We start from the raw sequence: 25,305 nt of genomic DNA on the forward strand, positions 1-25,305 counted from the left end.
ATAGGGCATTACCATCAATGTGGTGGGCTGCACCCTAAACAATTTTAATTAATTATACTGACTCTGTGTTCAGTCTGCTTCAAAGGATAATACATTATTCACTAGAAAACCCCAAAATATCCATACTCTTGGAGCACTGCTATCTGAGTCTTACTATATTACATCAGTTTACTTGGCATTCTTTTACAACTGTAAATAATATGAAAAGGTTACTTTAAGACATGCAGACTTCAGTAATGTCAGTTTAATAGTTTTAAGTTCTTACTAATGCTAAGAGCTGCTGTCAGTAATTTCTAGTACAGAACCTCACAAGTTCCCTCCATGATCCTGCTCATAACTTCACAAGTTCAGTCCCTGGCCCTGCTCATAACTTCACAAGTTCAGTCCCTGCTCCTTCCCATCACTACAATGTTGCTCCTCTGTCCTAGAATGCAGTGAGTCTATAACATCTCCTTTCTCCTTCTAAAGCCTATCCATTGGGCTAAAACTGTTACGGATGCACAATGTATCCACAATTTCATTTTCACCCAGCCTTCAAACTATTTTCATTTTTTTCTGAAATGTCACAATGGGCCTGATAAACATCTTTAGACAGTATTCCAAGAACTGGACATGGAACTTGATGTAGGGTACACTAATAACCACGTAAGCCCACTGGCCACACAGTCACTTTTCAGTGGTGACCTGAGAGTAATATCTCATTAAACAACATGCTAAAGTTTACACAGTAGGCAAACGTGGGCAGAGGGAATCACACAGTGTACCATATGAACATTAGCTTATAAAGTTAACCTCTGCATCAACTGCAGTGATAAAGTGATAAAAAATGAAAAATAAATGCTCTCTTGATTCAGTCCTTAATGCTGGCAGTCATTTCCACAGCTGATCTTTATTGCATTGTGCTAGTCACGAGTATCAATGTTACCATCTAAGGGTATTTTCCATTCCAATAGAACTGATATAAATGTACCACCATAAAGCTGTGGCCTGTTGTTGGATGTTTGCTACAAAAAGGTGTGCCACTTTCAACTTTCTGGTATCAGGCTCCACCTATCTTTAATTAGACTTTTGCAATAATTTCCAGTAGTCCTTTGTAACATGGCAGTAACAACTTGCACTGTTGTCCCTTTTCAACATGTTTTCAGGAAATAACTAATATAATCTGTATTTCTGATGTGAATCAGTGATAATTTAAGCAGTTCTGACACGTGTGGTTTCAAACTACAATCACTAATGACTAATGCTATGCTGGAAACTAAAATATATCACACTTTTTCTCTTTGCATTTATCTTTAAGTAGGTGCTTAGACCAGCAATATCATCCAGACCTTCTCCCAGTGGCTATGGCTCACCATATTTCACTCCCATCCAAGAATGTTTATTTAAATTGTTTTACTCACATTTTGTGTGTCCTCCAGTTTTAACTAATTGTGAATAGTGTGTGTGTGTGTGTGTGTGTGTGTGTGTGTGTGTGTGTGTGTGTGTGTGTGTGTGTGTGTGTGTGTGTGTGTATGTGTGTGTGTGTATGTGTGTGTGTGGTGGGGGGTAAAGCTAATAGTGTGTGCTTGTTTCTCAAAAGCTACAGCAAACCAACTATAACTTTGTCTGCAACCACATTCATATGTGTAGTGTTTATTCACTGAGAATGTACATTCAGTAGTATGCATTCATTTATTTTTGAAGTACTCCCTTCAAACGATACATGTTTGTCTAAAACATATAAAAAGCACTCTGTCTCATGAACAGAAATACCCTTGAACCTAGCAGACACAAGAGTTTCACTCTTATAAAACAGGATTTTCTTAATTTGCATTTTTGTGAACTAAGAACAAGATAGATTGATCTACATTAAAATGTATGTATGGTAAAAGTATCAGGCAGATGTTGCTACATAAGGTGAAATATAACCATATATAAGTATTAATTATATCACACACAAGCAAAACAAATGTACCTGTTTGAAGCATTAACCAATGTCTTCAAGCTGCTTGGGTTACGAATGAGCTTATCTAATATACTGACTATTACTTCAAATTTAGGTCTGCTGTTACGGTCCTTTTGCCAACAGTCAAGCATTAGCTGATACAGTGCAGCAGGGCAGTCCATAGGGTTTGGTAAGCGATACCCCTCTTCAACAGCTTTAATCACCTAGTAAAACAAAGGAAATATTATTTTAAAGTGTAAACAAGTTGGTCCTGAAGCACAACTGGTAGAATCAAAGTCTTGCGGACAGAAAAAAAATCACAGACAAGACATCAAATTCTTATCTCAGAAGTGTCCCAGACAGAACATGTTATATTTAAAAGTTTTATTAAAAAGATGTACTGCTGCAGTTTTTGGATGGGTAAAAAAATCTCCTAACAATTGTATTCTGAACTGGGATCTGTGACATACATTCTTTATTTTTACAACCATGTGGCAACAGCATAAACTGAGGGAAGCATTACACATGGCTGGTCATATAATTTATGACAAGTAACATCTTGATGCTTTAGCATTTAACACAGAGACTGTGAAAGGCACTTTATCTAAGCAAGCTCCATGATACCTCACAACTATACACATTAAATGCATAATACTTAAGTACAATGTTCTACTAGTCTGCTACTACTATTGAATAGCTTTAATTCAAGACAGGAATAACAAAAATGAGACGAAGGTATGGAGAATTCATATATTACTTGCTATGTGCTGTACTGTACATGCACAATGCATCACCAGTGTATGCCTTGGTTAATTATTTCTTAGTGTGTTTCACATCAGCATTTTCCCGTAGCTGACACAACTAAAAACATTAGGAATGGAAATATTAAAAACTTCTCTAGTCTTTTATCATACTGCTCTTAATACTGTTTTGATTATCACCTGTGTATTCTAGTGTGAATGTTTTGTAATGAAAAAGGAAAACAATAAAGAATTATTATTGAAAAAAAAACTTCTCTAGTCAGTTATGTGGTGGGAATGTTGGACAAGTAGGTTATTACACACATATTTTGCGCTTAATAGCTGGAGAGGTTTTGGAATACTTCAGTAATGATTTTCCTAGCGTTCTTAACAAGTGGGCTCTGTGGAGAAGTCTTTGGATTAAGTATGCCCTGTGCAGAAATGTTTACCTCAAAAAGGGCAATCTTTCTGTATAACCCTCTATCACGTCTTGCACTTCTGGTAGACATATGACAATATATGAATTCAAAACATTCTGCTGTCTTTCTGAACATCAACAATACAAATCTTTACGAAAAATTATACTACCCCTAGAAGAGAGTGGCGATGGCACCGGTTCACAGAAACACACAATTATACGATATCATACCATATGTCTTTCTGGAAAGACACTAGGGTTCACTTGAATCATGTGTTTAAGTAGACTTATCTTCATTTACAGATTTCCCTCAAAATCAATACAGTTCAGTACATCAAAAATGTATTACACTCTTTTGTACCATAATCACTATCTTTATTATTTCAAGACCCTTTTTCAGGAAAACACTAATCTATCTTGCATTCAGGTAGACACCCTTATCCAAATATCTTGTTCAAAACCCTTAGTAAGATGATCATCAAAAAATGCATCCTTAAAAAAGAGTTTCTTCTTACGCTAATGGGGTTTCATCCAACTTTATTTACTTAAAAATAGAGTTCAAAATAAACTTGAGAAAATGTCCATCAGTTTCGATCCCAGAAATTTGGAAACTAAAGCAAAGAGTGAGAAGGTCATACAGAAAAAAACAATCAGTAAAAACTAAGTGAAAACTCCAGCCAAGCTAGAACTTCCACTGAGTGACCTCTCAAACCTCCTGTATCAGAGGCACATGGGATATATGCAAATGATCCTTATGAACATCAGATGTTTCAGGTATATGGTGATTCTGAATGCCCATGGCTTATTTCTTTTTAAGTCATTTCAATGGACAATTTCAGGCCAATAAAGCCAAACACCACTAGTATAACAGCCCTGTGTTTCTTATGCTTTTGCTTGTGCGTGCTGATGAGGTCATAACAAGGCCAAAATATGCATATCCACAGCTAGTGGGGTTTGGCTTTATTGCCCTGAAATTGTCCATTGAAAAGACTTAAAAAGAAATAAGTCATGGGCATTCAGAATCGCCATATAGCTGAAACACCTGATGTTCATAACGGTCATTTGCATATATCCCATGTGCCTTTGATACAATAGGTTTGAGAGGTCACTCAGTGGAAGTTCTAGCTTGGCTGAAGTTTTTATATAGTTTTTCCAGAAATTTGGAAAGACAGCATACATGGGATTGCACAAATAAAATGATCATCCAGGTATATAGAGAACTACTCAGTTTGCCTTCGGTGGTACTAAAATTGGCTTCTCCCCAACAACTTTTCTGATGCCTGACTGTGTTGACTTTTCTGTTATATGTTTAGGATGGCCTCCATTCTGGCCATAGTGTAGGTACCATACTGGCATAATTTACAGATGCATGCTATCATTATATAACTTGATAGTGAGATCATCAAAACCAATCCCGATTTAAGTCCAAACAAATTCTCTAACAAGCTGAATCATTCCCCTTTTACAACAATGGTAGCCAATAAAATAATTATTTTCCATGAATTATTCTGCACTGCCAGATATCCAGCTAACAGAACTTAAATTAGCCACTGACACACTAACTGCTTAAAGCCAAAAAGTATAATAGAAGGTGCATGCCTTGCTTTAGTGTTGTACCCCATCCTGTATCTGATATGTAAAATCAAAATCAGCAAAACACGGAGCAATTAGAGCATAGTATGCAGATAACCCTCTTATTATCTGCATCCCAGTTATTTGACATTATTCACATATAGATAAATGGGAGGCTTTCATTTGCATGAAAAATGGTTCAGTCATCATTGACCAATTTTAAACCCTGGGAAGGCTAAGATGCTAATGAAGATTAAAATCAAATCACCCCTGCAAAGCCATAATCATGACTAAATGATAGCAGTCTGTATTTCCATTTCTACATAAATCCCAGCTGTCTGTGCACATTTCAGATGGACAGCTGAAATAAAAGAAAAAAAATATAAATAAATAAGATAAAATAATAGCCACAAAATGTAGTTCAACTCTGCTTTATGGAAACACACAGCTCCTTGTCAGTCCCATTAGCAAATTATGTGGCCTGCAAAGCCATCTACTACCCATATCTGTTTTACTGGCTGGACTAAAAAAACTTTCCTCACACTACGGACACCACTGCTCTTCTGTATCATGACTTTTCTTATACTGTTCAACTTTTCATTGGCTTTCTACTCCTTGCCATCCCATAAAGGAGAAGAAAGACAGCACACCAACTGGTCAGCTTTGCTAATCTCCCTCATTAGGCATCAGAGCTGAAGGTACTTTGAACAGGAGCACTATGGGCCATTTGTTTATTTTTATTTATTTATTTTTATAACTAAAGAAATGCACTATTTTATTCCATAAAAATGAATAGATAGCCTACAGCAAGCAGTTGCAACTGTGGGCAGAGCCCTGTGCCTGTGTTGACCATGGGCCCCCTGGAGTTCTGGGCTAGGGTAGGAACACAAATTGCCCATTTTACAATCCACCACAGATATGGCCTATATTTATTAAATATATATGTGTCAACTCTACTGTTTCTAGATCATTCTTGATAAGTAACTTTGTGGATAACTCTAATTCTGAATTGATGGTTACTGCCCGGACAATCAACAGCTATTTCAAGATTATTAGAAGTAAGTGTTTGGGTCAGCAGGATTAAATAATATTGTGTTCAATATTAAAACATGTTTAGTTATACAGTTTGGGCAGAAGAATAAGGACTATCCATGTTCCATTGATTCTGAGATTTTGAACTGAGTTGAAGTTGTTAATAGTCTTGCTACCCTTGTGGATAAGCCATTAATGTTTGAAATATATATTAATGAAAAATATGGAAGAGTCATCCAGTGATGTCTGACATTTAAAGTACTACCTCATCTATGTGTGTGACTGTTATGCTATATTTATTTACACCATTCATTAGACCCAAACAGAACATGGATCACCATTTTATTTACATTGTGTCAAAGAGATTAATACACCAGAAGGTGTCAAGTGGCATGGGAAAAGTTAGTTACACAGAAAGGCATGTACGGCTGAACCTATATGCCACGAGAGCAGCCATCATGTCCCATTACTGAAGTTATAGTTGGTACATTAGGTGTAACCTTAATGAAAACCTCATATAACACAAGAAATATCAGTTCAGTATAAAAAAACACGTGCATTTAATAGAAATGTGAACAATGTTTTTAGGAATTCAGTGTGCTGTTTTATGGAATCAGTTGCCCTTAGCAGTGAGACAGGCTACTAGTACAGGAAACCTTAATACTTTACTTGAACTGGTAGCTGGAAATGGGGTAACGATCCTGATTTGTAACAGAAATGGACTTGTTGCTGACATTTCATTTTTTCAGACTGCTAATACAATACTGCAATAGTGTAATATTATATGCTACTATAGGTTGTAATTATTAATACTACTTTATGGTTTAGTTGTTTAGCAATTTGGAAGTGCATTAAAGTGCCCATTATTTCTAACATCCATTGCTATGTTCAGGAAAACCCTACTGCCTTTTAAACACAGACTAGTATCTTTAATAGTAGCAGACATACATTTGAATCATAAACGTTGTGCTGCATGCCCATGAAATACCACTGCTGAAGTTAATAAAACACAAAAACCCAGCTGATGTGACAGACAGCACTAGTTGCATATTGCAGACATGCTGTGCTCTTCTCTGACACTTCTAGAATGAAGTTAGACAACCTGTCAAGCTATTTAAATACAGAATTATTTCCTGCCTTACGTTATCCAGTCAACTATCAGGATTTGACCTTAGACAAGGCAAGAAAAAACTCACTGACTGAATAACCCATATAATCCACCACTTAGTTTGAAGAGGAATAGGTTAACCTTCTTCCAATAGATCTTAACAGCTGATGTAAATGTCTCTTTTCTCTTTCCTGGGAGTGATCTATAGAAAAAGTGGTCAAGACTTACACAAAAATATGCAATTTCAATATAAAAAGTTTGGCTCTCAGACTAGTTACTGATCTATAACCCTTCAGTGACTCTCAGTTACTTGACTGCAGAGATGTCTGCAGCCACACAACATGTCCTCCACTCCAACAATCTACTGAGGAAAGATGTGACAGAAGTCAGTACTCCATTTCTACATTCATAATGATAATACCAGTGCAGTCTGGTGTGTTGACTTTTCCATTGCAACATATTATATGGTTCAGTTAATTTATTTATGTTTTTGTTGTTAATTAACTTGTGGTGAGTGTGGTCCAATGGACCACATTCAGCTGCCATCCAGCCAAATTCCAAAGGTAAAACAGAAATCAGAGAAAAAACTATCATTAAGCTTAGACAATGGAAAATGTATGTAAATAGCCAAGTTGACAGCACATTTGTATAAACTTAAGCACTGCATATTTAAAGTCTTACTTGAGTCCTCATTTCTCCAATAAAATTGGCAACTTCCAAGCACTGCTCAGCTTTCATTATAATGAGTTTTCTAGTCCTGAACCACCATATCCTAAATAAATCAAGTCATGTCCCAGACCACTTAGCACAGTGTTTTATAGTAGCTGAATAAATCACTATTATGAGTTGTGTACAGATCTGCAGGCAATCTACCACTACTGGAAAATGCCTGCATTTATCTATACTTATTTCTCATATCTTAAGTGGCTATTAAAGGCATAAAGGAATTGACATTTTTTGCACATCTAATCTAAGTGAAAATGGTTGGCATTCTAAGAAAATGGGGCAACAATACAACTTGTCCTGCACTGATGCAATGAATTGTGTGCCTCTGACATTTATTAGTTCAGTCATCCATAATTCCAAAGAGGCAAAATCTCATTAACGGTAAATCTTCTTGACTATGAATTGCACCAATAAGCAGCTGAAACAAGTACTTGTGGAATGACTGCCACCTGCATCACTATGTAGCGTAGGTACTAACAAGTACTAAAGAGACCATGCACATGTTTAAACAAGTACTCATGACATGCCTACCACCTGCATCACTATGTATTGCAGGTACTAACATGTACTAAAGAGAGTGTGTACATGGTTAAACAAGTACTCATTGAATGATTAACACCTGTATCACTATGTAGTATAGGTACTAAGAAGTGCTAAAGAGACTTTGCACATGTTTAAACAAGTATTCTTGGAAAGACTACCACCAGCATCACTATGTAGTGAAGGTACTTAGAAGTACTAAAGAGACAATTCACATGTTTAAACAAGTATTCGTGGAAGGCCTACCACCTGCATCAGTTTATAGTGCAGGTAGTAACAAGTATTAAAGAGAATGTGCACATGTACTGACAACCCACTACATACACAAGCAGATACACACACACACACACACACACACACACACACACACACACACACACACACACACACACACACATGCGTGAACACACACATGCGCTCACGTATACACAAAATCACATGTGCGCACATGCATGCACATGCACACACATCTGCATTCTTGCACACAGATACACACGCAGACACACACACATTCAAACACACTTGCTTACACTCACAACAGCCATTCATACAAAGAAGCTCATGGGTCATTCATTGCATGTACATGGAGACAGTTCCCATTCACACACTCCATGGCTCACTTTCAACAGCAGTCTGTGCATGATGAAATAGATCTGCCTCACTCACCACCCCAAGCAGATATTCCTAACACTGAAGAACACGGGTGTGCATGCAAACGTACACATTTGGATTCCTGGCCTGCAGAGACCTTGTGTAGTACTACAGGTATGTAAGAATCTAGGGTTGCCACCTTTTCAAATGGCCAAAGTGGGACAATTGTGGTACAAACATCAGATTTTGCAGGCCAAAACATACCCACATCCAGTACATAGGACAGAATATCAATTTTTTGCCTAAATAAAAGCTTATTCTTATAGCATTTTAGTTGCTTATTCTGTTTCTGATAACATTTAGGTGTTTCAGATACAGAATAACTGTTTTATGCAACTATTACATAAAATATAGGAAATGATTTTGCCCTAAAATCTCAGGACATTGAGCATTTTTTTAATTTTTTTGCAGGACACAACTGCCCAAAGAGGGACTGTCCCTCGCAAAGTGGGACAGGTGGTAACCCTATAAGAATCCCATATTATATGAGTCTTCTTACAGCATAGCATTCTGGGAAGTTCAACTTTAAAAACTCCTCCCACAGACTGCTACATTTGCATGTGGCACTATGAATTCTGCTCCACAAAACTGGACAGTGGTACTTATAAGCAGCTGGAGGTTTGTGCAATGGAACATCCTTGTAAAGTATACAAACCAGCGTGTGCACATCCTGCATACATTGCAGGCTAATTATGAATACAAGCCCGTGTATTTGAAAATCTCATTTAAGCTGTCTGTAGCTTATTGATACAGAAGGATGCCTTTAAACTACAACATGAAAAAAAAAATTTCAGCAGCAGAATTTAATAGTCTTATAATGCTGACAAAAATCAAGTTTATTACCCCATAGAACAACCTATGCCCCAAAACTAAAATATTTGAATAATGAATATACAAAATTATTCAAATATATAAATAGGTGTACTTTTCTCTGTTATCAACACCATGGATTTTGGGGTCTATATTATAAGTTCGAAAGCTTAAAAGAGCGAATGCTCTTTTACTGAGTTGTAACCATCGAAACCACTAAATAGAGAAGACACGAAACAGCAATTTTTTTTCCAGGGAAAAAAATCACTGCTCCGCAAAAAAAACAAAACAAAAACAAATGCTAACACAAAATAAAGTGCGGTGCTTTGACCCCCACACCCCCCCTCTACTTAAATATCCTAACTCCGAGATCGCACCACAGTGGAGGAAATGGCAAAGTCCCGAAAACAGCCCAGTGAATCTTCTTCACCTGAGGAAAAAAAATCTCTGTTCCGTGTCCTCGCTATTTAGTGGTTTCAATGTTTACAGCTCAATAAAAGAGCGTGCCCTCTTTTAAGCTTTCGAGCTAATAATATAGACCTGGATTTTGCAAAGCTTTCAACACTACAGCTGACTTAATATTTGCCACAAATGTCATTTATCATAATATTAATGATGTTTTTCTCAGTGGGAGTGTTTATTGATAAGACCTAGGTATTTGAAACAATCATATCCTCCAGCTTAGAAAGTTAACTCTGGTAATAATGTATTAAAACTGGTTGCAAAACTAACTAAAGTGTAGAACTTTTCAATTTCATTTCAGTAACAACCTCTCAATACCAGTGGTTATGACCACTTGGGTTCACCAGGAATCTGTCTTAGGCCTACCTTTATAGTGATTTTCACACCAACATTCAATTTATGTTTTTAAAAATGTGCAACTGGATGGTGTTAAACAAAACTGCTTATTAATACCAAAAAGCTAGCCTTATGCTACTTTTTACTCAATGGAAATTATCAGTCTTACAGCCATTGACATATAAAGACTAATAACAGCATTAGTCCAAATGTCCTAGAACTGAAATACCTAGGTCAGATTTTTATATCAAAGCCTCAACATTATAACACACATTGCTTATCCACAAAGGCATCATCTCAACTTAAATGCTGCTATTATATATCTCACCTCCTCTCACATACCACTAGGAATGCCAAAGCAAGAAATGTTCTTTTGCCAAAACTCAAGTAATGCCGACCCTATTATGTTTCCTCTTTACGTAGAATACATGTAGGATTTGCAAAGTTTTAACCTTACGTGATCCTGGAAAACATCATTGTGGAGTACTAAAGGTTATCAGCTGGTTACTTATTCCTCTCAGAACTACTCTCTTGACTAGTACCATGCCATATATAACAATATACTTGAGGTACTGCCCTTCATTAAAGCAAATAATGCTACTAAGGACGTAAACATTCTCACCCACAGTGCTTTTTCACAATGCCAAGAAGCTATACCTACCAATGTAGTGAAAGAAGTAAAGAAATTATGAAGGTGTTACTGATCACTGCTAGGTGCTTAAATAAGAAAATCCACTGTCTACAAGCTCTTCACCCTAGAGGAAGCAGATGTCTGTGCAGTAAATGAGACATAGCTTAAAATGGCGGACAGTACTCTGGATGTGCAGGGATATAATGCTTTCCATACTTTTAGACTAGCTACTGAGGAGGATAGACTAAATATGGAGGTATCGCATTCTTCATTCAGAAGAGACTCAAGTCAAATTTAGTAAAGCAGTATGGTGCACTAGAACTTCTTCATGTCCAAATAACCATCAGAAAAGTACCATAACATATATTAGCTAGCCTCTATGGCACAAGAAAGCCACAACACCTACTTACAGGAAGGAGCTAGTAGCAGTCATTATTATTCCCAATACAATATTCTTGGGTGATCTAAGCTATCCAACTAGAGATTGGGAAATCTATACCATCACTAATGCACATGCACAGACATTCCTGGACTTTGTCAATACAAATGCCCTGGAAAAACTATTCAGAGTACCCACAAAGGTAAATAACATCTTAGACATTGTCCTTACCAATATGGAAGCCTCTTGCACTATCCCTTGTGTAACTTCATCCCTTGTTAGATCTGACCATAAAGGCATCTACTCTGAAATAAAAATGAATCCCTGCTAGACAGGGGTCCATGAAAGTAAATAATGTGGGAAGAAATAGCCAGGGAATTGTTATGGCTAGGCTTGTATAGGCCCTAGGGCTGATAGCCTAGTACCAACCTATGAACCTATGGAACCAATTCTGCCACTGGTACCTTTAATTTTTTCACCAAGACAAACTACTTACTCTAAAGTGATACATTGTCAAGCTTCAAATCTCCAGTGGACCCAGTTAACTCTACTGAATATACTGAAACATTCACTACTAAACAATAACATTATGTAAACAGATGCAAAGATGTGGTTGTATCCAACAGAAACAAGCAAAGGGCATACCACAAAAACAATCCCCTCTGGTGGAACTTTAATATCAACAAGCTTTACAATAAAAGGAAGAGATTATTGACTAAAAGCAAAAAGAGCAATGCGCAGAATGATAAATCCCGTGTCATTAAATTAAACAGTTAAGTCGGGTGCTTAACTAAATCTACCAAAGCCAAGTTAGAGGTGAAAACAGCCACCCTAGCAAAGGAGAATCACAGGCTATTATTTCTGTTTGTTATCTCAGGGGCTCAATGCGACAATGCACTGAGCTAGTTGTTAACAATGTTACCTACACTGCAGCTGAAAATATAGCTAAGCTACTGGCCAGTAAATTAAACTCAGACTTTAACTCTCTCATCCCCTTGTCTATCTCACAGAAATATCTGTAACTGACTCATCACCAGCCATCACACAAACCAAATCCTGAAAGTGCTATCAGAAGCAAAAAATACCGCATTGAGGGTCCTGACAATATCCCAGAATGCATCTTGAATACCATGAGGGATGACTTAGCCATACCCCTAAAGAAACTGTCGAACCTTAGCCTCCATACAGGTTTTCTGCCAATGGAGAAGAGCAACAGTTATTTCCCTGCATAAGGGAGGACCTTCCAGTGACCAAGGCAGTTAGAGACCCATAAGTCTGACTATATGCAAAGCCTTGGCAGAATTATCATGGAAGTAATCCATGATTACTTGGTTGCATAATTACTTGGGGATTTCAACATTGACTGGAACACTTGCTCTTGTGAAACCTCCACAACTCACATAAACCTTTATGGATTTACACAAATCATAACCTCTCGCACCAGGACAGGAAAACCCAATAACAAGGAAAGTACCCTAGACTGGATACTTGTCAATACCCATCTTCAATCTTATAAATCAGACACTTTGCCTGATGACATAAGTGACCACTGTCTCACCTATGTAACCAAGCTCAAAGTAGACTGCTCCTACCAACCCACCTATAGAACATTAAGAAACAACAAGAATTTTATTCTCACCAAGTTTCAAAATGAACTTAAGGCATGCATCTGGTCAGTACTAAAAAGTCTCCCCCTAGATGAAGGAGTAGCATACTTTAACACCAAATTCCTTGCTATTCTTAACTCCCATGCTCCCAGCCGCTCTACTAGAACCAAAGTTAATATTGCAACATGGCTTTCTAAAGATACCAAAACCAAAATTTCACTCAGAAACAAAGCATGGGCCACCTACTGAAAAACAAAAGCCCCACTTGATCAACTAAGATTCAGACAGCTAAGGAATGACACCAAAAAATTCATAACCTTAGACAAAAAGAACCACTACTACCATCTACTGCAAAAACACCAAAACAAACCTCAAAAGTTCTGGGCAGGAATAAACAAACTACTCCAGCCAGGCCAAACTGACATTCCACCCCTCTCAGCTTCCCAACAAAAATCCCCAGTAGACATTAATAATAACTTCAACAGCTTCTTCACAGAGACTATCCAGTCTCTAGCCAGTCAACTCTCTCCCAATGACTCTAATTCTAATGTAGCTACACTACACCCAGTACCCAAACATACTTTACCTTCCAACCTATTCCTACTCATCTTATTCATGCCCTACTTAAGAAACTAAGACCCACCACCCTGGCTGCTGACCTCTTCCCAGCAGACTATCTGCAAAAGGCTGTTGACACCATAGCCTACCCCATCTCTATCTTGATCAACAGAGCTATATATGAAGCTACTGTACATACTATATGGAAAATCTTCCATGTCATACCTCTCCAGAAAGAAGGTAGTTCCACTGAACTGTCAAACTTTAGACCCATAGCTATTCTGTCACCTCTAGCTAAAATTATGGAGAAGTGTGTACACATACAGCTCATGCACTACCTAACATAGAACAAGCTGTTGTCCAACTTTCAGCATGGCTTTAAGCCACACCACAGTAATACTTCTGCCCTCCTCTCTTTCTCTAACATCATTAACCACAACCGCAATAATAACAAACTATCCTCAGCACTCGTTCTAGATCTATCCAAGGCTTTTGACATGGTTGACCACAAAATGCTTATAAATACGTTGAAGGCCTTCTCCTTAAACAACCATGCACTCCAATGGTTTCAATCCTACCTGCAGGGAAGACAACAGGCAGTCCTATGGCAGGACAAGCTATTATCTCACCTACCCATCACATTAGGAGTCCCCCAGGGCTCGATACTAGGACCCCTTCTTTTATCCATCTTTATCAATGACCTTCATTCAGTCATCCCAGTTGCTACCTGCATTCAATATGCGGATGACTCCACCTTGATTTGTTTTGACACCTCACCAGCTACTTTATTCACATTAACCCAAATTACCTTCAATACAATGAAAAAATGGCTCTCCAATCAACATCAAATCCTAAACCCCAACAAAACTAAGTTCTCCTCTTCTCCCCCACATGCAGGACCCCCCCTGACAGCCTTCAACATAACTGCTAACAATGGCACTATCATCTCCCCAGAAGCCCAAACTAAACTACTGGGTGTCATAGTTGATAACCTGAAGTTTGATGCATATATCAATCAAACTATCAAAACCATTAACAAAAAACTTGGCTCTCTTTACAGAATCAAACCTTTCCAAACCCCACTTGCTAGAACTGTAATTGCCCATTCCCATCTGCTATAAACTCTTCTCTATGCCTCACCTCTATTCTCCAACTTAAACAAAACAGATCTTAATAAACTATCATCCTGCTATAACAACATTGCCAGATTTGCTACTGGCACAGCCTACCAGACACACCACTGTCACAAGCTAAATCTCCTAGGATAGCTTGAACTGTCAAGCCTACTGCAGTTCATCCAGCTAATAGTGGCACATAAAGTCCTTTACCAACCAGAAAATACACCTGCACTAAAAAATATTATCAGCCCCTACACCAGCACCCAGCCACTGCGATCATCCACTAGACTCCTAGTTCAAACATACAAATTCAACTACTCAGCTGGGGACTCTCTGTTTGCCATCTCTGTTGGAAAAACATGGAACAGACTCCCAGCTGACTTGACCCTAGAACTCTCACTAACTCAATTCAAAAACAAACTCAAGAAATACTTCAAAACTCATTGGTTATGTCATTGCACTAACCCCGACTAGTGACCTCTCTATTTCTTAGGTGCCTTACCTTCAACTACTTCTAACTTTTTTCTACCACTCCATTTCAGGAAGGGTCACTTGTATAACTGCAGCTCAGTGTGTCTTAAACCTGAATGTAATGTTATGTATGTTTAACTTTGAAAATAATGTTATGCTTTGTAAAGTGTTTTATAATAAGTACTATATGTGCTAAATGCTTGTATTGCTTATGACTGTAATCTGCTTGAAACTAGCATTTACTAAATAGAAAAACTGATAACAGCACTGCCACAAAGAGCTGGCTCACACACTGTGTCTGAAGTACAAAATCCAATGAACAATGAGTAGAGGAAGACACAGAAATGGCTGCTATATCCAGGTTAAAAACTTTTACTTCGGTGCACAAACAGTAACACAAGCGCTTTCACCAAATAGGCATCATCAGGTGTATCAAAAAGCACTAACAAGTACACACCCTTTATACAAACTGAAAATCACATGACATATAGTTAAACTAAAAAAAGACATAGTACATTTAAAAACACATAATGAACATTTTAAAACACAATATATATATATATATATATATATATATATATATATATATATATATATATATATATATATTTATAAAAACAATGAAACAAGCTGTATATCTTACTTATAATATTATATTGTTAAAACTATCTCTATAGGGGTTTCAGCTTTAATATAGGTTTTAAAGGAACAGACTCATTTAGTCCACGCCCTGCATCCCCACTCAACCTTACAATGCAAGTGGATTCCAGATCTTCAGTTCTATTACGTATATCCCCTTGTCTCACATTTTCATAGACTCTAGCAACTACTAAAAACTGAAAACTGTGAGTGGAGTCAGTGTTCAATACATGTTTGGCAAGTGCATTAATACCCCTAAAGAGATAGTTTTAACAATATATTATAAGTAAGATATACATCTTGTTTCATTGTTTTTATAAATATATATATTTTGTGTTTTAAAATGTTCGTTATGTGTTTTTAAATGTACTATGTCTTTTTTTAGTTTAAATATATGTCATGTGATTTTCAGTTTGTATAAAGGGTGTGTACTTGTTGTGTTACTGTTTGTGCACTGAAGGAAAAGTTTTTAAACTGGATATAGCAGCCGTTTCTGTGTCTTCCTCTACTCATTGTTCATAGCATTTACTAAATGTTCAGTGTATTATTATCTTGGAGCTTTTCTTCCCGGGCCTCCAGTGAAAATGGACATGTATCCAGTCGGACTATCCCGGTCAACAAATGTAAAATAAAATAAATAAATAAATAAATAATCAATAAGACATAGGGAATCTCCAAACACTGAACCCATCTCAGTATGAATTTGTCAAAAGAAAGTAATTCTGACTCACCCTGGTGGATTTTTTTTGAAAGGGTCACGAAAGCAATGGAGGAAGATAAAATGGTACTGACCACTTACTTCAACTTGGCCAAAGCTTTGGCACAATTCTCCACTCAAGCATAGTAGAAAAACTTCCTAAACTATGAATAAACCCTTTTGTCACCCAATGGATTACCAACTGGCTCACATGTAGGATATAGGGGAATCTACCCCTACAAAAAGACCAGTCACCAGTGGAGTCCCTCAGTATTCAGTGCTGAGAACTCTTCTATTTGACATCTAAGAATTAAAAGCCAATACTAAATAGCTCTGGCTAAGTACGTTTGCAAATGACTGCAAACTAGGAGCGGTGATCAAATCTCCAATGATTCAGTCATCCTACAGAAAGGCTTGTCCCAAACAACTTACTGTTGAGAGACATGTAGACTAAGAGTTGACCCAGTAGTTTGGGGTTTGGGAACGTATCAAGACAGTGACCTAACTTTGGACCAGCATGTGTCCACTGTGGTAAGGAAGGCTTCTATGTTGCACAGCTCATAAATGAGGGGGAATGCTTCTAGATCCAAGGATGTCAATGTCACACTTTACTCAATTATCATTAGGGCAATAATTAAGTATAATGCCCCTTTTGGTATGTATCTGTCCAGACACATGCAACAACTGGAACTCCTGCAAAGATACCTTTCAAAAAGGATACACAGCCTAAACAATGTCTCCTACATGGACTGCCTCAAAGCCCTATTGCTACATTCTTTCTCTTACAGACTGCTAAGATGTGACCTGTGTCTAGCATACAAGGCACCCTGAGACCAATTACTGCTAGATTTACTTCAAAGCTGTAAGTCAAATGGTGCAAGAGATTCTTGATGCAGGCACCTACAGCATTAGCAATACAGTTTGAAGGGATATATATATATATATCTTGCAGAGGATACCACTGTTTTGGAATACACTCCCCATCTGACTAAAACAAAGCTCATCCCTGAGCTCATTCAAACATACCTTGAATCAATGGATGTGTATTAGGAAGTTTATCCCAGGAATACCCCCATACTACTGATGGACAGAGGCAGCTCCTAAATGCTAAATGTATATATCATTCAAGTAATATAGAAATATAGATCTTGAAAAGGATTAGGTGAATCTCCAAAGGGTTACATTAATTTTAAGCAACAGATAGGATCACTGGCTACATTTAAAATGGCTCACAAGGGCAGTGAGCCTATTGCTAATTTATAAACCTAGAGGAAATGAAAATGAAAACTAACTGCTAGTGAGACCTCCATTCAAGATTACTATTGTAGAAACTATCTTCTCCAAACTGGATCCAGTTGTATAAAAGAAACTATTACATGAAGTCAAAAACCAACAGACCCCAACAGCATTTAAAATAGTCTTGCACCTGTTATAGGGACACAAGATCATGATTAGCGTAATCCCACCATTTACACACAGCTGTACAAATGCTGCAATATATATATACGTAGTATAAAACTGAAAATACTGCACTGCGTTACATTTTTACACATATACAAGTTTACTTTAATAAATAGAACTTATACTGTGTTGTTTGGTTTCTTCTCTCTGAAGAAGCCTGTGTCATGGCTGAAAATGGTCAGTAGACCAGTTCACCAACCTGGTTAACAAAAAGAAAGAAAGAAAGAAAGAAAGAAAGAAAGAATGTCTGCATTGCATTTTATCCACTAGCAATGCTTGTGGCCCCTGAGATTTGCTCTTTTCTTGTTCTTCAGAGTGAATAACAAAACAGTATATTTCTAACACTTATATAGTTTTGAAAGTTTATAACAGAAATCCCACCAAATTACTCATGTTAAATAGTTTTAACATATACTCATGAAATTACTTATAAAAGTCTTTGCATTAATCAGTAATCTTAAGGAAAATGACCAATTAAATGTGTGTGTGTGTGTGTGTGTGTGTGTGTGTGTGTGTGTGTGTGTGTGTGTGTGTGTGTGTGTGTGTGTGTGTGTGTGTGTCTATGTCTACTTGTGCATATATATATAGATATTCTGTCATTTTCTGAAACACTTACATCTTGGTTTGTCATCTCCCAGTAGGGTCGCTCACCAAATGACATAACCTCCCACATAACAATGCCGTAGCTCCACACATCACTGGCTGAAGTAAACTTCCGGAAAGCAATTGCCTCAGGAGCTGTCCATCGAATTGGAATCTTTCCACCCTGGCAAAAAGAATAAAAACACATTTCTTATGGTGTCAGAAAATGTTTTTTTTTCACTTCTTTTCAAAGTCAGTGGAAAGAGATGTTGAATTGCTAAATAAGTGTGCTTGACAGCAAGGCAGGCTGTCTCAACAGATTGCAGCTATATAAATATTTTGCTGACTGACTGCTAATTAGATATCTTCGTTGTTTGCCTTTCAAATTCAAACTGAATTTTATAGTATGTAAGCTTCATATCTCTGTTAGGCTGCTTCAAAAACAGTCCTGTGAGAGACAACATGAATAGCTGATTTAGTGAGTATATTTCATACACAGTTGGACAGTAGAACTATCAAATAAAAATGACTACATTCATTGGGGAAGTGGTGGCTTGAGGTACTTACTGCCTAAGACGTTTCACAAAGGTCGTCACAGTTACACTAATGTCGGGATCAGGCAACGAATATCCACCTAACACAGTTTTAATATGTAAAATAAAGAATGACCTCACTGTATGTAAATTCAGAAATGCTTTCTTTTGTAAATATACATACAGGTAAAATAAATGATCTGAAGTAGGATATTCATTTGTCTGCAACCTGTGGGTTATGGATCCGATATCGGATCCGAACCGGCATAGTTTTCCAGCTATGGATCCAAGCTCTCAGCTCCTCCCCTCACCCATAATGCCCTGCTCTACCCTCATGACCTCAGATCTTGTTTGCCGCGCTGGTAACTAGATGTGGATTTCATAGCTCTCAGCTAAGTGGATTTTTCTTGTTAAAAAATAGAGAATTTTTTCCTTCTTTAACAATTTTTGTGTGAAAGTTGTAGGTTTCCTATTATTATTGACTGTTTTTAGTTTAATTTAATTTTCAGTAGTAATTTTTATTCCCTCCCCTCGCTGGTAGAGTGTGTGTGAGGCCTGTGTGCTTCTTTATTGTTTAAGTTACTTTCTGTAACTTTAGGTTAAATTTAGTGACTATGGCTGAACAGCCTAAGTCCATATTTTCTAAATGCTCCGAGTGTGGCCATAAGCTCTCACCGGCTGATGGCCACACTCGGTGTGTTAAGTGTCTTGGGGTTGAACACCTCACATCTGGTTGTTCCATTTGTGCAGGGTTCAACCCCAGGGCACTGAGGAGCGGAGGTCCAAGCTGGTCTTGGCGGGTCTTTTACCGCCGGACTCGGCTCCGACCTCCGCTCCTTCGGGGACTCCTGCGGCTGCAGTTGTTCCCCCTGTGGCACCCCTCCTGCTCCTGGGACTCAAACTCCCGCTTCAGGACAGGAGAGGGATGCATCTAAAAGGACCGGAGGGAGAAGCACCAGCGGCGGGCCGAGACCTCTGTTTCGGCCCCGCCAGCCAAGCGGCTTCTCCCGGCTTCCTTTGGTGCGGTCTCCTCCTTCTCGGCTCCGGTCACCTGTGTGCTTCTCACGGGTCCTGAGGAGGAGGAGACCCGATCTCCGCCGAGGCTATCGAGGAGGCATTCCAGGCCTACCTCGGTAGCCTCGCCGAGATCTACCCATAGCCTCGGATGCTGATCTGGACCGGATGATGAGAAGGTTCATCCAGGCCCAGATGCAGATGGGAGTGCTCTTGCCTCCCCTCGGGGAGCTCAACACCCTTTTAAGCCTATTGCTCCTTCTCCGACCCGCTTCCGGGTTCGGAGCAACTGGAGCCGAGCAGCCGGGCGGGGAGGTCGGAGCCGATAGTACTTGGTACCGGATCCGACCATGCCCTCAGTGCGTCGGATCCGATCTCGGAGCCTGGATCCGAGCCGGATCCGGGGATCAGTGCTCCTTCGGCGCCGTCTGTGTCGGAGCGCACTGTCCCCGGATCCGAGTGCTTGGCGCGGCTCGATCCACTCTTCGGATCGAGGGGAGCCGATTGTCGGATCCTTTGGTCGAGGTCGGCTCCTTCGGCTTTTGATGTAGTGGAGAGGGCTCTGTTGAGGGTCTCCGGACCCCGGCACTTGCTTCGGCTCCGTCCGCTCCCTCTGCACTGGGCCAGGCTTCCACCATCCGGCCCCTGGGACAGCCCGTTTCTGTGCCCCAAGTTGCTCCCATGGAGCAAATTGCTGCTGCGAGGACTCCTCTGACAGCCCCCAGAGGAGGCTCCTCGCAAGCATACGCAAAAGGAGGCACATTGACTCCTGAGTCTCTCACTGAAGACACGGACTTGGAGGAAGGGAAGGCTCCCCACGGTCACCCCGAGGATGTCTCCTTGGAGACATCATGGAAATACTCCGTATTAGGGGGTGGTCTGCCCCAAGTCTTCCTCGGACGAGTCCGTGTTCTTGGAGGCATTGAAGCGGGCCCGTCTACCTCTTGGGTGTCCCCCTGCCGACCCCTGGTGGACCTTATTACCACCAGGGCGTGGAAGGAACCGGACACCGTGGAGCCAATTCCCAAAAGACCTGATAGAATCCTTAGCCCGCCTTCTGACAGGACCCATTGGAGTAAGGGGCCTCCTGTAGATGCCATGTTGATGGCGGCGGCCACAAAGAGGGAACTGGCTCAGGAGAGTCCCTCAGTCCACCCACCGAGCAAGGAGTCTCGGATGATGGACCGCTTGGGGAAGCGGATGTTCAGTTCGGCGACCTTCTCGGTAAGGGCGCTGAACTATTTGGCACATGTTATTCGGATGCAGCGAGACCTTATTAAGAGTACGCTGCATCCCCCCCTGAGTCCATTTCGGAGGAGGACAGAGCTCTGCACTCCACCAAAATGGCCACTCTTAGGTCAGTCACAAATACTTCTATGCGGCTACTCTCCCATGCTACGGAGGGCGCCGCTAGAGCTGCGGGGACAGGACTGGTCACTAGGCGTCAGGCCTGGCTCCGCCACTGCATTTTCTGAGCCCTTCAAGGCTTCGTTTGAACGCCTTTGATGGTTCTGCTCTGTTTGGCAAGACCGTTCGCGAGGCGTTGACCCAGAGCGAGAAGGACGGGAAGACGCTGTCTGCCGTCGGAATCCGCTTCTCTGCACCCCAGAGGCCCTATTCTAGGAACCAAAAGGGTCAGAAGAAGATGTGGTTCGAAGTCGCAGCAGTCCCAGCCTGCTCCGGACAACCAGTCCTTCCGTGGCAGAGGAGGACAGGGAGGACGCCGCCCTAGAGGCAGAGGGGCTCCCAGAAACTTCGGGTCCAGGGAACCTTTCTCTGAACGGCCCGCGCAGCAACCCTGAGGTTGCCCGACTGCTCTACTCTGGAGGCAGTCGGGGACGTTCGGGACACCTAGCGGCATGGGAGTCCATAACATCGGACCGCTGGGTTCTCCAAATCATATCCAGGGATATCGCATTCCTTTCCTTCACCTTCCAAAGTTGAAGTCCCTCCCAGACGTACCACCCGGTCAAAGGGAGGCCGCTTTGGCAGAAATTGGCCATCTGCTAGAGAAAAGAGCCATCCAGCCCGTTGCCCCAGACCACATCGGATCCGGGTTCTACTCCAGGTTCTTTTAGTGCCAAAAGACGGGGGAACTAAGACCAATCCTAGACCTCTCTCTCTTGAACCTGGCAGTCCCCAAAGAAAAATTCCGAATGGTCACTCTACAATCTATTCTCCCCCTTCTGGGAGAAGGCCACTGGATGTGCTCGATAGATCTCAAGGACGCGTACTACCACATCCTAATGGACAGACGCTCCAGGAGGTTTCTCCGCTTCCGGCTGGGAGCCAGTCACTACCAGTTCCGGGTCCTTCCCTTTGGTCTCACCACAGCCCCCAGGGTGTTTACCAAAGTACTAGCAGTGGTAGCGGCCCACCTGAGGCTTCAGGGGTGCAGGTCTTTCCCTACCTGGACGACTGGCTCCTTACCGCCCCAACAAGGCATCTACTTCTCTCGGCGCGAGACTCCTTTCTCCATCTTGCTCCATTTCTGGGCATCACAATAAATACAAACAAGTCCAACCTGGCACCCACTCAGCTCTTAGATTTCATAGGGGCCAGACTAGACACAAGGAGTTTTGAGCCTTCCTCACTGCGGACAGAGTTCTAAATCTGCAGCTCCAGGTGCGGGCCATTCTCCATTCATGTTCTGTTCCAGCGGAGTTGGTCCTGAGGGCTCTAGGGTCCATGGCTTCGTCGATAGCACTTCTTCCTCTTGCCAGGCTCAATATCGCATTCTACAGTGGACGCTCTTAGTACAGTGGTCATACCTTGCTCTCCCATGCATCATCCCATAGCGATCAGCAAGGCTTGCAAGCGGTCCCTCTTGTGGTGGCTCCACTCCCGGATCTCCACGAGGGTCGCCCATTTTGTGCTTCTCCCCTCTCGCCACGGTGACCACGGACGCCTCCCGCCTCGGGTGGGGGCACTTTGCGGCCGGACAGTCCAAGGCACGTGGAGCGATTCAGAGACCTTACTGCATATCAATGTTCTAGAGATGAGAGCAGTGCTCTTAGCGTTGCTAGCACTTCAGGACTTTCTTCCCTTGGGAACAATTGCGATTCAATCGGACAATATGTCTGTTGTCTGGTACATCAACAAGCAAGGGGGAACAAGGTCTTACCCTCTTTGTCGAGAGGCCATGAGAGTTTGGGAATGGGCAACCTCCACCAATCGCTTTCTCATAGCAACGCACATTCGGTCGGTGCAACATCCTAGCGGACAAGCTCAGTCGCACGATTATGACCAATTACGAGTGGACTCTCAATTGTGAAGTAGCAGAACGCGTGTCCGCAGGGTGGGGAACCCCTTCATGCCATCGTTTTGCTTCTGCCTCAAGCACCAAGTGCGACAGTTTTTCGCTCTAATACCTCCTCCGGAGGTACCCCAAGAGACGCTCTGGTGCATGCTTGGCCACCCGGTCTTCTGTATGCCTATCCACCCTTGCCTCTGATGCTGCAAGTTCTTCAGAAAGCCTCTCGGGTGGGTTGCAGAATGATTCTCATTGCTCCATTCTGGCCTCGACAGATCTGGTTCCCCTTCCTAAGGTCTCACTCGGTGAATCCTCCTTGGATTCTAGATCCCATTCCGGATCTGATATCCCATCCTTCCTGCATTCCTCCTCCGAACCTGGACAACCTGAAGCTGACCGCTTGGCTGCTCCAGTTCCACTCTTGATAAGGACTCGGTATTTCTTCTCCGGTAAAGGCTATTTTAGTGGCGGCTCATAAACCATCCACTAGAAAGGTTTACGAAGCAAATGGAAACGTTTCTCTGTGGGCGGAGCGGCAAGGCCTAGATCCCTTCACGGTTCCTCTCCCTGTAGTGCTTGATTTTCTAACCTCTCTCTTTAATGATGGTGCCAGCAGTTCCACAGTCAAAGTTCAACTGGCGGCTATTTCTCACTATCACATTGGTCAAGAGTCTAATCCTCTTATGTCAGCCAAATTGTGCAAAACTTTTCTTAAGGGTACTTTCCTTCTCAGGCCCCCTATAAAGCAAGCAGTTCCTCCTTGGGACCTTTCTTTGGTCCTACAGGCCTTGACCGCTCCCCCTTTCGAGCCAGCGGCTACAGTGGATCTCAAATTCTTGTCTTACAAGACAGCCTTTTTGGTAGCCATTACATCAGCCAAGAGAGTTTCTGAACTTCAAGCTTTATCAGCTAAACCTCCTTACTTGCATTTATATCCGGACCGTGTCTCCCTCAGGACCAACCCGTCCTTCCTTCCTAAAATCGCTTCTGAAGCAAACATCAATCAATCCATTAACCTCCCTGTTTTCTTCCCTAAGTATGAAAACAAAGGTGAATATAGGCTACACTCACTAGATGTTCACAGGCAACTAAGATTTTATCTCAACAGGACAGCTGGTCATAGGCAATCCGACCAGCTGTTTATTTCCTTTGCAAAATTCAATTTGGGCAAGCCAATTTCTAAAGTTTCTCTGTCCCGCTGGATTTCACAGTGCATTTTATTGGCTTATCAAGCGTCAGGAAGGCCCGCACCGGAGGGTGTTCATGCCCATTCAACCCGGTCAGTATCTACCTCGGCAGCCTTCAAGGCTAGGATTCCTCTAGATGATATTTGTGCAGCAGCCACGTGGGCTTCATCTCATACATTTATTTCTCACTATAAGTTGGATCTTGCATCTAGGGGTAGAGCATCCTTTGGCTCAGGTGCTCCGGAATATCCTTCCATGATGGCCGCCCAAGATTCAGGTAGCTGGGGACTCTGTCCCACAGGTTGCAGACAAATGAATATCCTACTTCAGATTTAGAAGTTATGTACTCACCATAACGTTCCATCTGAGTAGGTGTATTCATTTGTCTGCAACCATCCCGCCCTCCTATCCGCCTGGCCTTTCAGTTTCCTGCATATTACTTGTTACCCTTTTGAGGGTATTGTTGCTTTGGCAAACTCGATCTGAGGTCATGAGGGTAGAGCAGGGCATTATGGGTGAGGGGAGGAGCTGAGAGCTTGGATCCATAGCTGGAAAACTATGCCGGTTCGGATCCGATATCGGATCCATAACCCACAGGTTGCAGACAAATGAATACACCTACTCAGATGGAACGTTATGGTGAGTACATAACTTCTAATTACTGTACGTCTAAAGGTCACAGGGCTTACAGCATGAGAAAAATGCAAAGTTGTAATTACTGTCTGTTTTCCTTCATGTAGGTGTGCTGTCTGGTTTTGTATACATTAAATGTTAATAGAGCATGCACCGAGAGATGCCCTATGAACATTCAGCTCAGAACTGTTACGATTTTGTTTGTTAAATGGAGAAGACCAGC

The 25,305-nt window shown here is 41.0% G+C and overlaps 1 protein-coding gene across 2 annotated transcripts in view; it reads right to left on the reverse strand.

Moving 5' to 3' along the window:
• The window catches only part of EPHA5 (EPH receptor A5), a 1,391,623-nt gene that overhangs the window by 40,955 nt on the left and 1,325,363 nt on the right, over positions 1-25,305 (reverse strand). For both annotated transcript variants that reach the window (XM_044060929.1, XM_044060928.1), the window contains exons 14-15: positions 18,497-18,646; positions 1,955-2,148 (exon numbers count right to left, since the gene is read on the reverse strand). In XM_044060929.1, the coding sequence (XP_043916864.1) occupies positions 1,955-2,148; positions 18,497-18,646 (344 nt within the window). The remainder of the gene's footprint in view (positions 1-1,954; positions 2,149-18,496; positions 18,647-25,305) is intronic.

Source organism: Protopterus annectens, chromosome 2.part0 (assembly GCF_019279795.1).
Source record: "Protopterus annectens isolate FY-2018-M chromosome 2.part0, PAN1.0, whole genome shotgun sequence".
NCBI lineage: Eukaryota > Metazoa > Chordata > Ceratodontiformes > Protopteridae > Protopterus > Protopterus annectens.